Here is a 13,861-nt window from a genome sequence, read left to right as displayed (position 1 = left end):
AACCTACGAAATTGCTTGCGAAGCCGCAGGTAACTGCTGGTATTTTTATATTGGTCTTATGGATAACCATGATGGCAACGAGGAAATAGTTGAATAATAAATTTGTAAACAAACCGAAATCAACAAAAAAAAAAAACGAAATTTCAACAAGTGACATTTATTCATAGAGTAAAAGTAAACGGTAATAGAGTGAAAATCAATAACAAGACAGTAACAAAATTTTTTATTTGAGTGCACTCTTGCGTTGTAGTAGCGCCCTAGCTCATGTTTTATTATTTAAACACTGTTATGAAACGTAACTTAATCAACAAATTTAAATATATCATATTATGGTAAGAAATCCGAGAAACATTTCATTCATAGACATTAAACTGCACAAAACTTCATTTCTAAAATAGTCAAGAATGAGTGGATGCTCAACCTAGGAATTTAGCTGAGCGTCATTGAAACACTAGCTGATACTAAATAAACTGACACGATTTCTCTTTTGTCTTCTCGGGGGATGTAAAAATTTCTTTTTTGTATCATTGGCCATCTCTATCTGTCAACAGGATAATATGAGAATGAAATGAGCTATACATTTAACATTTTGTATGCAATGTCAGCAAAGCCTGTTCTGCGACACGTGGTGTATTCCTACCTTGTTGTTGTGTTAGTGAAAGTACAGTAGTGACTGTCCGGATTCTTTAGTTTGCATCCTTTAATCAGTCATCTCCATCCACACATACATCGAGGGTTTGTAGCTCCAAACTAAATTTCATCCATAATAATTTATCTTACAAGAAAAATTGACCCTTTTTCTAACAACATCACATAAAAATCGACGTAAACCTCTAAACCCACTTTGAGAGGGAAGGCAAGGGTTGTCGTCTTTCAAAACCTTGTTTTGTGCATAAAAATTCTTCAGATTATTAGTTCAATATCTGTGATGGAATAAAGATCGTGTACGCTTACTTTACTCATTGACTTCAGAAAAGAATATTCGTAAACACAAGTTTAGTGGAAGGTAAGTGTTTATTTTTTTTATTTTATTTTAACTCCTAGAAAAGCTCGCTATAGGTGTTACATAGAATTATGAACACTTTGTATGTTTACATTATTAATGCTGAATACAAATGAAATAATATTCTAAGAAAATCTTACCCAATTATAAGGCGATAAAACCTAATGATCAAAACTTTAACCATTGAGTGAGAGAAACAACTAAACGCTTAATAGGTTACATTTTACAAGCTTTAGAGTGATTTAATTAGTTAATGAACTATCATCCCCTTTGAACGATGGCACACACGTAGCTATAAACAATAACGTATTAGCTGAGCGTTAGCAAAGCCTATCACTGGTAAGGCCAACAAATTTCAATACGATATTTCGAAAACGAACTGACCCATAGGCTTGAAAATTGTGCATGAAATTCATTTTTATACAGGCAACACGGAGTTCGATGATGGTTCATGTCACTCCATAGGATTTGTCTAAGCGTTAGCGAACATTTTTACATTGGTTTTACGGGTAACCATGATGGTAATGAGAAAATTGCACAATACTTAAATTTGTAAACAATCTTAGTAAAATCGTAGAGATTTCACACATGTGACATTTGTATTCATAGAGTTACAAGAAAAATAATAAAGTATAAAGACAATGTTAAAGGCTGAAAATTTTCTCTTTTGTTTTTTAGGAGATGTCCAAATTTCTTTTCTTGTGTGATTTGTGTGAAAAAGGGATCGGCCTCTCCTTAAAAAAATTGATAATTTGAAACTTTGCAAGCAAACTATCAAAGCAAAGCGAAGCCTGTTAGTGACACGTGGTGTGGTGTACTTTACCTTACATTATTTACTGATGTTTAGTTGAGTTACTGATGTTTTCACACAACAATATTTTAGAATATGTTTTATTGCATAGTAGCAAGGTTAAACAATGTTAGATAACCGTCAACAAAAAGCTACCAGATGTCCATTTTTAAAACAATTTAATCAATTAAAACAAAATGTTGGTGTAAATACATTATAAATAAGGATATCCACTGATAATTAAAACTTAAAAATCAAACCAAAACACTTCAAACCTGTATGCACATGATTGTTTCGTAACATAAAACAAAAACTAGAATAATTTTCTCCATTTGTTTGTAATAAGTAATATTTTCACATTTAAACAAAAACTAGCCTGAAACGTTAGCTTTGAAGCTCATATTTAATGCGATAGTACATCCTCAGACCCCCTGTTCTGAGTGGTATTCCATGCCTCCCAGACCCTCCACAAAATCACAGGATACTCCCCTAATTGATTCTGGACCGCAAGTGGTAAATAATGTGCACCAAAATGTTGTCCACCGTGAGGTGGATGTGAACCTGAAGCTAGACCTGAAATATGAGTGTGTTTAATCTGTTTATTAATGCATATACATACTGTACACATGGGTAGACCGTTAATACAAAAACATAATATGTAAATTTAACGGTTTGCACCGCCGACAAATTATAGTACAGCCCACAAAAAGATAAGAACAAATTGTAAATATAGTGTTTACCGACTTTAAGAATCCTTTACGATTTCAATTTCCTTTATAATCCTTTTAATACGCTTTTTATTTTTAGCGCAGTATACACTTTTTACCTATGTTGACCTTTTAAATATAGGAAGACTCCTCGCCAAATGTGAGGAGAATGATCTGTCCGAATACGGCAAGAATAGTTCTTTCAATGTTTTCGATTATTTTGAAAGTAGAATTCCCGATACCTTAATCATCTTCATGTAGACTTTACATTCATCCCGTATTTTGATGACAAATAAATTCCAAGTTTTTAATCATATCTCTCAAAATTAAACATCATGCATGTATATTGTTTATGTTTAAGTACAGGCTACAGTAGCATCGAAGGTGCTGCGATGTTAAACGGAAGCATTCGTGATCACACCGCTCGTAATTTCGGTCTATCTAATAGGTACTATCTATTGTTTTCGTTCGTCACCAACAGTGTGAGCACTGAGCAGATTGTCAAAAAAACCAAAGCTTTGACTATCCATATAGGTACCAAATTATTTTTGTTCCATTAGCTCCATTCCAAACATTGATTTAATTCTTCCCATGTTTCGACAATCATGCATATCATATTTAAATAACAACAAGCTCTATAATAAAATTTCACAATTTTTAATCTTTCTAAAGAATCCACTAAAAAAGAGCTTTTTTTAAATCGGAGTGATAGTCGGTAAAAGCGATATATACCGAACTAAATTATTAAATTAACTGTAAAAACTGAATTCAAACATAAGCCCAATCCGAAGAATTTTCTTAACTTTATACGTTTCAACTTATAATTTAAAATCTTAGAAATCCAACATTAATAATTTTATTATTCCGATACCTATAAGGGGAATGTCCAAAACCGATACTACGTCGGGAGTATCGAAATGAAAATATCGATATAAATTAATATCGATGATAAGACCTTTGAAAATTGGAATTATTTATTTTAGAACGTCTCATGTAACAAATTTTACTATCAGTTTGTAGTTGTGTTGTAGATGTTTTAACATTGCTATTAATGTAAGTACATTTATTAATTAGCATTACTTGATCACTGAGCTAAATTTTTATACTAAGGGGATGAACCTCATCTCTGAAATTTGAAGCATAACAGAAAACCGGTATGATTAAGGTTAGGATTTATATTAGATGTAAATAAATATTTTAGTTTCAAAATTTCTAGTTAATGTACAGTGTAGGCAAAATTGGTTCCTAATCTTTTATTTAGATAATCGATTCACTCAGTTTCATCTTAAAATTTAAATACGTTTAGGTTACAAGTAACATTACAGAGTTAACCTATGTATAACATATCTTTCAAGAATTGGACTAGGCCTAATGAAAATTCATGGTGTTAACATGTAAATTTTACCTGAGACAATGACAAATATATAATACACTGTACAGTTGCAAACCAGTGGTTCGCTATTATTATTTTATGGTGTAAAAGTACATGGTATGCCTACTTTGATTGCTTCAGCCTCAATATTTTCATACAACTTATGTATTATTTGAGTCTATAATAAGATTTTATGAGATCATGAATATTAACAATATTAACATGAATAGGTAGAATAACAAAGAAAACTTGTGTATTAATCAAACACATTTACCTTATTCATATCACTATATTTGTTGATTTTTCAAATGGTAGCTTAAGTGTTAATAAAATAAGTGGGAAAGCAAAAAAATTATTGGCTTTTGGAGTTTGAGCCACAAAGTATTTACAGTAAAAATATTCTTGAAAAAGAAGTTAGGCCTAGCATAGTAGTTGACCGGTTGACTTTAATAAGCAGACTACACTCGTAATTCGGTTGTTTTATCAAATGGTTAGATTGATTTTATCCAATGAATAATTTGATATTACAATTTATTTATAACATATGATTTCAACTTAGCCTATTAATTACAACAATTTATAGTTTTCAAAATAAACCCTATGAAGTAACTCATTTTTGGAGAACTTTAAATGGCTGTGAATATGGGGAAATCTTATGTGAGATCCTTTAAAAGTGACTAGATTTGTTCAATGTGGATTCATGATGTGGATTTGGCGGGTAACTTAGGGTACGATAAGCGGACCCGGTTTTTATATCGAAATTGGCAAACGATATTACTTAATCATAACTATCGATATAATCAATTGATACTGATTAATTATTTTGAACAATTAACTTAAATAATCTATATCAACAGCTGTAAACACTTTCAAATGATACATGTAGGGTAATATTTCAATTTTACATAAGTAACTTAACATTTGATTATTAAAAATGGCTGTCAATTTTAGTTACTTTGAAAGATGATAAGACATGTTTTTCGTGGCTTTAATATGTTGAACTCGTATCGAAAAACCCATTATGTAAAATTTGTGGGAAAGAAACAACTGTAACACTGTGAGAGGAGCAAATATGGTCGTCTTCAGTTTTCCTAATTTTGGTTATAATAGTTTGTTTGATCACTGTAAATATTAAATTCATATTTTAATTTAAAACATATGATTGTTACTGAGGACTAAAGATTGGTTTTGTTATGTTTTCATGCTATTCTTCAGGTTATTTAATTAAAACTTGTAATGTAGCCTATTATTCTTGTTATTAATTGTATTATAATTCTTGTAGTGTATGATTATTATATAGTATAGAAGTAGGATAATTTAACGAATCATTCGATAATAACAACCGAATTACGAGTATATGCTGCTTATTAAAGTCTTCCAAGACAGTCTAACAACAGTAACTTGAAGAATTGGCTTAATAATAACTGAATGTGTTTATTGATGCTACAGAATATCAAACACTGTCCAAAGAATTCCATAAACCCCTTTTTCTGCTTCGTCTGCATTGTTTGCTAACTTTGGTGGTTGCAAAACCGAATATTTAGATATTTAAGTTATCTCGGGGTCACTCTCCTTACATTTGGAACCAAAAATTGGCTGAAAAATTAAGCCTAAATAGGTTATTGTTTATGAAATTTGTTTTTAGAATCAATTAGAAAAACAATTCTTGAAATTGGAATGGTAGTGTATTATTTTAGCCTAATCCTGTAAGTGGCCCATTCTGAATAAGCATGAATTAAATCACTGTTTAAGTGGCAAATGTTCATGTATGGTATGTAACTTTTGTATTGGTAACCATGCTCTAACTGGCAAAAGTGCTTTTGAAATAAGATGTTGTGGACGTAATAACAATGTCTTCATACTACTGTCATTAAATATAAAATGCAGAAAATCCATGTTCTTTCGAATAGGAATAATCAACCTTCTATTAATATTAGATTTTACTTTATTTTTGGATTCCTCTATAGATGGACCTTGTGTCATCTGGTGGGTAAAACAGGTGTCACATTGTATTTATTGTATACTTTTTATTTTCTCGTGTTTTAAAAACTATTGTAGTAGGCCTACTGTATTTCCAAGATTCAATTCAACAGTAATAATTAAAATATTTGTTTAAAAAATTGATTTACGATGTATTATAACAAAACACAAAAGCCAATTGAAAAATCTAACATCTCTACAATAACTAAATTACCATCTAATTTATCCCAGTCACAGTGCAGTATTATAGGATGTTGTGAACTGGAAACTTAGATGTTAGTTATAACACCCTGTGAAAGCAGATTACTTATAAATTGCCATAAAAATGTTTTTTAATTTTATTTTTAAGTCAAATGCCTTGAAACAGTATTTTTTAAATTAGAATACAATCTTAAATCAATATACTTATTGAATACATGTTTTTTTAAACTTGAAATTAGTTATTACAAGTTTGGGGGTTAGTATATTTTTAACAATTTTTACATAGTTTTATATACAAATATGTATATAAATATATTTTAGTTATGTAACGATATATTTATCATATCATGTTATAATTTGGAATAAAATGTATTCATTGAATGTTATCTTTTACAAAATACAATCTAAGTGTAAAACAAAATAAATTTAGAGGTTTGTGTTAAAAGTTTTGATTTTTTTTATATAGTTTTAAGAACATCATGTAGTAACAGTAAAATAGCATTAACCATTATTTTGTGTGCATTTTTATGAGTAAAATGGTGTATTCAATATTACATTTGAATCTGAAATAAGTAAACTTTTGTTTATAAATTAAAATAGACAGTAACTTATGTGCAAGATTTTTATATTTACTATTTGGTAATTCTAAGCAATATATGGGTCAACCTCGATTTTTCTCATATTACAATATAATGTTCCAATAGTCAATTAGAAAAGGAAATGACTAGAATTTCTTGCCGGAAAGCAGTTATAGGGAGCAGGCAACTCATATTACAATATAATGTTCCAATAGTCAATTAGAAAAGGAAATGACTAGAATTTCTTGCTGGAAAGCAGTTATAGGGAGCAGGCAACCGCGAGAATTACCTATTAGTGATCAGGGGCACTGACGTGATCTGGGCTTCAAATTTGGAACTACTCGAGTTAATTTTTTTTCCTAAAAGAGCAAGCAGCGCGAAGCGCTGCGCAGCGGGCAAGCATCGTGCGTGATCTTCGTCCATACTGAATTGATTCAGGCCAAAGGAATGACACAGATTCCTTTACCAGATTTTTACGGGGATTTTGTATTGGGCGGATTATATTGGTTTACTTTGCTTTGCAGCATGTAATTATGTGTTTAAAATTGTTTTACATACATTACCTACATTATATTGTAATATGTAATAACAATTTATCAGAAATTTTTAATAAAAAAGGATCACGCACGATGCCCTGCTCGCTGCGCAGCGCTTCGCGCTGCTTGCTCTTTTAGAAAAAAAAAATTAACTCGAGTAGTTCCAAATTTGAAGCCCAGATCACGTCAGTGCCCCTGATCACTAATAGGTAACTCTAAGCAATATATGACCGTCTGGCGGTTGCCTGCCCCCTATAACTGCTTTCCGGCAAGAAATTCTAGTCATTTCCTTTTCTAATTGACTATTGGAACATTGTATTGTAATATGAGAAAAATCGAGGTTGACCCATATATTGCTTAGAATTACCTACTATTTTTCTTTTTATCTTGTTTAAGCTTCAGCGTCAGCTATGCTGGCTTCGAAGTGCACTGGTTTTTTTTATTTTGTACAAAGTACATGATTGGACTCCCCCGGGATTTGAACCCGTGATCTCTAGGTTAGAGAGCCGAGACTATAACCATTTGTCTATGGAGGAGGACTATATATACTTCATGTATCATAGTTTGCCATATTTTTCATTAAGTTTACTGTCACCAACAATGTTTTCTCTGTATTGTACTCTGTTGTAAGTAACGAAACAATGAAAGTGTATAACTTTTAATAATCTTACAATTAAATCGTTCAGCTACGGTGCTAGGGAATTAATCTCTGTTGTCTCCACTAATTCCTGTGTAATAAACCTTGTGCTTCTCATAAACACATTGTTGTATTCCAACCATTCTAACAGCCATATTTTTGGTCACAATTTTGTGAGAGATGTTGAGTGACATGACTGAATAGCTGACCAAACTGAATAGTTGTTCAGTCATTAACAAAGTTCAAAGAGTAGTTTTTATATCTTATCAATACTATTGAAGTAGTAGTAATTTAGTGGTTGTTGAGCAGATGGCGGAGAAGGAAGGACAGTCAGGTGATAAGGGAAACAACAACAATGACCAGACAAGCCAGATATCCGATCAAGAGCGAGATCTAGCACAGACTGCACTAGCTGAATTCAACAAAGGCAATTATAACGCCTGCCTCCAGAATCTGAGTAAACTGGAATCGTGCCGGCCAAATGATGTTAAAGTAGTACACAACAGAGCCGTGGCTGAATACTACAGAAGTGAACTAAAGAAGACTGATCTCTTCAGAAAGAACTTGAACCAAGTGTGTCAGCAGGTAAGATACATTATAGCTGTAAAGTAGACTGTGCTTTCCAGCTAAATCTGTGTATTAACCCTTTCCGGGCCAGGCGGCAATATGCCGCTATAGATTGCGTCTGAAAAGTGCCAGGCAGCAAAATATTGCCGTCGGTGAAATACGCAAAAAGCGCCAGGCGGCAATATATAGTCGCCTTGATATTCGTCGTTTTCTTAAATAAATACGACGTCAAATGATTAAAGTTTTATGTTTTTTTATTCCCCTCCTGGTATATTTGTAGATAATTAATATGAATATCGTTTTTATTTTGGAGGTCTATGCATTTTTATTTCGTAATTGTTACGTGACATTATCAGCTGACTCGATCTATTGTTGTTAATTCTTTATGCTTTAGTGTAATCGTATTATTGTATGCTGGATTCTTCTTCATTATTTTATTTTGTGGTTGTAAATATTAGTAGTGTTAGTAGTTACGTGCTTAGCTATTGTGTGTAGTAGTTACAATGACTGACAATTTGTGATCTCACGGGAGTGAAATTGTAAGTAGCATATTTGTAAATAGAAAAAGTGTAACTAAATTTCAAATAAAATTGTGTAAATATTTCTTGGTAAATAGTGTTTTTAACTGTATTTAAACTGTTTATGGATCCTACAATCATCTGTTTACCGGTACATCCACAATGTGAATATTTATTTTAAGTTTCTTGCAGTGTAAGAGTCAGTTGCTTTATCACTTATAAAATGTTGCAAAGTACAATTATGCGTATTTATACAAAATGTGTCATAAAAAATCTATTTATGAGAGAAATAACACAAAATTTTGTATGGTTGTTCCTTTCTAAATGTACAATATAATAAAATAGCTTCCCACCTTAAAATTATTTTTCCTTTTTTAGTTATTTATAAAAAAAATAAATTTTTTTTATGTAATCTATTAAAACATTCTTTTTTAAATTTTTAATTACTTAAAACTACATCTATATATTTTTTTGTTGATAGTATATATCTATACGAGTAATTTGGTGCAACTTTTAGGTCATTTTCTAATTTTTATGAAAAGTTATAAATTTTAATCTAAGAGACTGCAAAATCGCCAATTTTAGCCTGGCACTTATGACTCGTCACAAGGGAATATGATATGTGAAAAAATTTTGCAACATCTCATATTTGGTCCTGGCCCTGAAAGGGTTAAAAGATTAATACTGAAATACAGTATATTATCAAAACGTGGAATCCATGCAATCAAGCAATATTTTAATAATTAATACTGTAATTGGCCAAGCTTTAGCGAAGTCTATCACTTGAGAGACTGGTTCTAAAAATTAATTTGATACATACATTTACATTTGTTGTAACCCTCAAGTTGTTCTAAAAATTACTAAACAGTTATTTTATTTTCAAACCAATTTATATCAAACCACTTTAATGTTTTGCAGACATTGATGTACTTGTATTGTCATTTACAAAAAAGCCAGCACTTTACATACGCATTTCGTTTTAAAAAATTTTTTAGTTGAGTCTTATTTGGTAGATCTTTGACCACAATCATCAGCTGATTTAAACTTGATACTACTTTGATAATTCTACCTAGGCTTGTTGTGCCGTGTGTTAGTAAATGTTTGTTGTGTTATATTATGTGTGTTATATGAATTTAACTACAAAGCCAATTTTATGCTGTAATCTAATGATGGAGTGATATTCAAAACATGTAACTGACAACAACTCACAATGTAAAATATTATAGAAATCTTTATATGCTTTTGAGAGCAAACAGGTAACTCTGTAGTTGCCGCAAAACTTTGGCAGATTTATGTCCTCCTGTAAAAAAGATTGTATAATTATGTGTTACTTATCAGTGTGTGTACTTTTTGTTCAGACATGATGCTACTAATAGACCATCTGGTCTGATGAGTCACACTGATTTTAATAATATTCGTTCGCTATAAAAATGAGGATATAGAGATGAGCGTGTCGGTAACTAAAAAGTACTTGGATTGACATTGAGTGTGACAAAAGATATCAGTGAATAATATTAGTGACTTGTCACATTCTACTGAGCAGTCAGGTGCTAGTTCCAGGCTTGAGTGGCAGATCTATTATCTGTGATTTTAGACTATAACTTGATCTTGAATTTCTTGTTTTTCATACTGCATGTTTAGTCAACATGGATGACCACTGAATTGTACCTAACTTTTGTTTCTTATTGATAAATTTATTCTTTCTAACTTAAATCATTTAATTTATATTAACCAACCAATCTCAGCCAACCAGATATTTTTATGCGCCACAACTACAGCCACTATTAACCAACCAATCTCAGCCAACCAGATATTTTTATGCGCCACAACTACAGCCACTCTCTGTTACTGTAACATTTTCCCTGTTTCTGTGACTTGAGGTGCAAAATATTACTTTCAGCCTATCTGTTGCTGGGGATGTTTGGTGAGCAAAAATCTAACATGGTGATTATTGTAAGTTTGGGTCCTAAGTTTTATTTGGAAAAAAGAACTCTCATTTATTACATTTCAATCAGCCTAAGTGGATATTTTGTTTGTAACTGCACCTATATAACCCACAAATAATAATCTCCCTCTCCTAGCAATTTCAATTCCATTGAAATGTTTTTGCTTTATTTAATTGTTATAGCTTAGGTAAGAGACATGGCTTTTCTCTCAGTTATTCATCTTACTAATTTTTTCAGGCACATGTGAATACTGATGATCTAGACAGCCTAGAAGATGTAGAACATTGTGTTCTGTACTACAACCAAGCTGTTATACTCTACCACCTCCAACAGCACCATGCAGCTCTTAGAATTATGAACAAGGTGTTTGTGTTCATTGAACCTATGGGTGAGTTTTGTGTTCTTATTAATCTTGCTTTACAAACAAACTAAAATTTTCTGTGAGAAAAAAATTGCTGCATTGAATTAGCTAAACCTTTAGAAAAGATTCTTTTGGATTTATACCATACTCACTCTTAATACAGAGTGCCCTAGACCACCTGTCTATTTTATATAGGAGAATGGTATCAGCTAGAACCAACCAACTTAGGCCAGATGCAACATTCAAATCCATTGTGAGGGCTAAATATACTGGCCAACTTCTTTTTGATTGTCAGCTAATGTACAGAGTGGGCCAGATAAAACTGGTCCCGAGAGGCGTAGGCGCGCCGATGTACAGCATGACGGGACATTGACCTTTCCCCTTCCACTACTGTCTGCCGTCCGTTCCTGTCCTGTCTATCTGTCCACGTCAGTGTAGCTTGAGTGTTTGACCGAGCAGTGTGGATCATGCCGTATTCAATAGAACAGCGTGTTTTCATAATGGAGGAATATGTTCGTACAACTTCAATAATGTCGGTCCGTGAAAAGTTTCTTGAGAAGTATCCTGAAGGTCGAGTTCCTGCTAAATCAACCATTCAGGATTTAATTAAAAAAGTAGCGTACAACAGGCAATGTGTCCAATATGAAGAGAGACAAACAACCAACTGTACGAACACCAGAAGCTGTGGCCAATGTACAGACCATTATTGGAAGGAGTCCTTCAAAGTCAACACGACGATTATCGCAACAAGTCGGAATTTCTCGAACATCTTGTCGGCGTATACTGCATGGATTAAAAATGCATGCCTATCGTGTGAGTGTTGTTCAGGAATTGAAAGAGGTTGATTTGGCTAGACGTGTACGTTACTGTCAATGGGTTCTTCAAGAAATTGCAGAAGGTAACGTGGATCCATTTTTATTCATTTCTACAGACGAAGCATGGTTCCACTTATCAGGGTATGTAAATTCTCAAAATACGCGGTATTGGGCAACACACAATCCTCATGTAACCCATGAGAAACCATTGCATGACTTTAAAATTGGTGTTTGGTGCGCAATGTCTGGTCGCCGGATCATTGGACCAATATTCTTCTAGGAGACAGTTAATACAGACGTTTATCTACGGATCTATGAAGAATTTGTTACACAACTGAATCCAGAAGAAGTGTCATATGCGTACTTCCAACAAGATGGGGCAACCTGTCACACTTCTGATCGATCTCTCGCTCGAATCCACAGTGATTTTACTAAAGAGAGAACCATCAGTAAAGACTTGTGGCCAGCCAGATCGCCCGACCTATCGCCTTGCGATTTTTATCTCTGGGGCCGTCTCAAAGGTAATGTCTATCACAACAACCCACGGACTTTAGAAGAATTGAAGCAAAACATACGACAAGAAATTGCCAACATTCCAGTAGAAGAATTGCAGACTGTTTTCCTGAACATGATTCGCCGTGCTGAAATTTGCATACAAGTTGGTGGCTCCCATTTTGAACAGAGACTGTAAATCCTTAAATGTACATGTTGTAAAATAGACAAAATAAAATTTCATTTTACTTAATATTATGTATTTTTTTTATTTCGCCTAGTCACTTTTTCAGTTTCCTGTACGCATTGTATGAGTATTACGTAAACTCGCTCGGGACCGGTTTTATCTGGCCCACTCTGTACTTTGTCAATGTACACATGCTTAGTCCATTGGAGGCTGCAGCTAAGAATAGTCAAATGGCACTTTAATTCTAAAGTTACAGTCAAATTTCTTTTGATTTAACATTTACTGTAAATTTATAATGTAGTTTTTATCATTTTATTACTATTTATTGATTTTACTATTGGGTTTAGCTGTTCTTTTAACTACTTTATAATGGTTTTTAATTTCATAATTTCAATTGGACCCATTCTAAAGTGGCTTGCTATTAGATACTAAAACCATTTAATAATCAGTTAACTTTCCTGAGGTTTATTACATCCATTGCTTGAAGGGATTCCACACCCAAATCTTTCTTTAGAAGTTGAGAGTATTAATCCTTTTTGTCATAAATCGTTCTTTGCTTATGATTTAAAAAGAAGAAGAAATTTAACAGTTTAGATTGTGCATATAGAACTATAGAAGACAGCATTTAATATAATATTATATGGTTCCTATACAATTCCAATACAAAATTGACAACTGAATAGTGAAAACTCTTCTTAGAAAGCTCGTTATATTATGCTCTTGTATGATAGTTTTGCTTCATGGAGGTTGTTAGTATAAGACTGTTATATCAAGTCTAAGCCTATTATCAATATAAGAAAACAACTAAATGTGAAGTCAGACTTTAGTAAAACTTTGATAACTTAGCATTACTTTTTAGTGAATTTGGTAAAACATAAACTTTATTATTAGGCGTGTTCTGATTTCTCAGTAGTTACAGTTTTACAGATGACTTTTGAGTTAATATCACTATCTCACTAGCAATGAAGAACTGTGCTTGTCTATGAATATTTAGTTGGGATAATGTTCATAATGAATAAACAACGCTGGAGGGATGGACGGTTAATGTTCAGTGATCCTGCAGGGAATCTGCATGAAGATGGAGGCAGTTCATTTATGTTAATAAGCACAGCAGATGTTCAGAGCTTATTCAGGGTTGGAACAATTGCAACAGTAAGATTGTATTACAAAA

At 32.5% G+C, this 13,861-nt stretch overlaps 1 protein-coding gene across 1 annotated transcript in view; it reads left to right on the top strand.

The window, feature by feature from the left end:
- Nucleotides 1-3,446: 3,446 nt before the first annotated feature.
- Nucleotides 3,447-13,861, top strand: part of LOC124355037 (CCR4-NOT transcription complex subunit 10-B) — a 34,252-nt gene continuing 23,837 nt past the window's right edge. The window contains exons 1-3 of the mRNA XM_046805944.1: nt 3,447-3,553; nt 8,114-8,389; nt 11,073-11,223. Of these exons, the coding sequence (XP_046661900.1) occupies nt 8,114-8,389; nt 11,073-11,223 (427 nt within the window). The 5' untranslated portion in view covers nt 3,447-3,553. The remainder of the gene's footprint in view (nt 3,554-8,113; nt 8,390-11,072; nt 11,224-13,861) is intronic.

Source organism: Homalodisca vitripennis, chromosome 2 (assembly GCF_021130785.1).
Source record: "Homalodisca vitripennis isolate AUS2020 chromosome 2, UT_GWSS_2.1, whole genome shotgun sequence".
NCBI classification, from domain to species: Eukaryota; Metazoa; Arthropoda; class Insecta; order Hemiptera; family Cicadellidae; genus Homalodisca; species Homalodisca vitripennis.
This window is presented reverse-complemented; position numbering and strand designations above follow the sequence as displayed.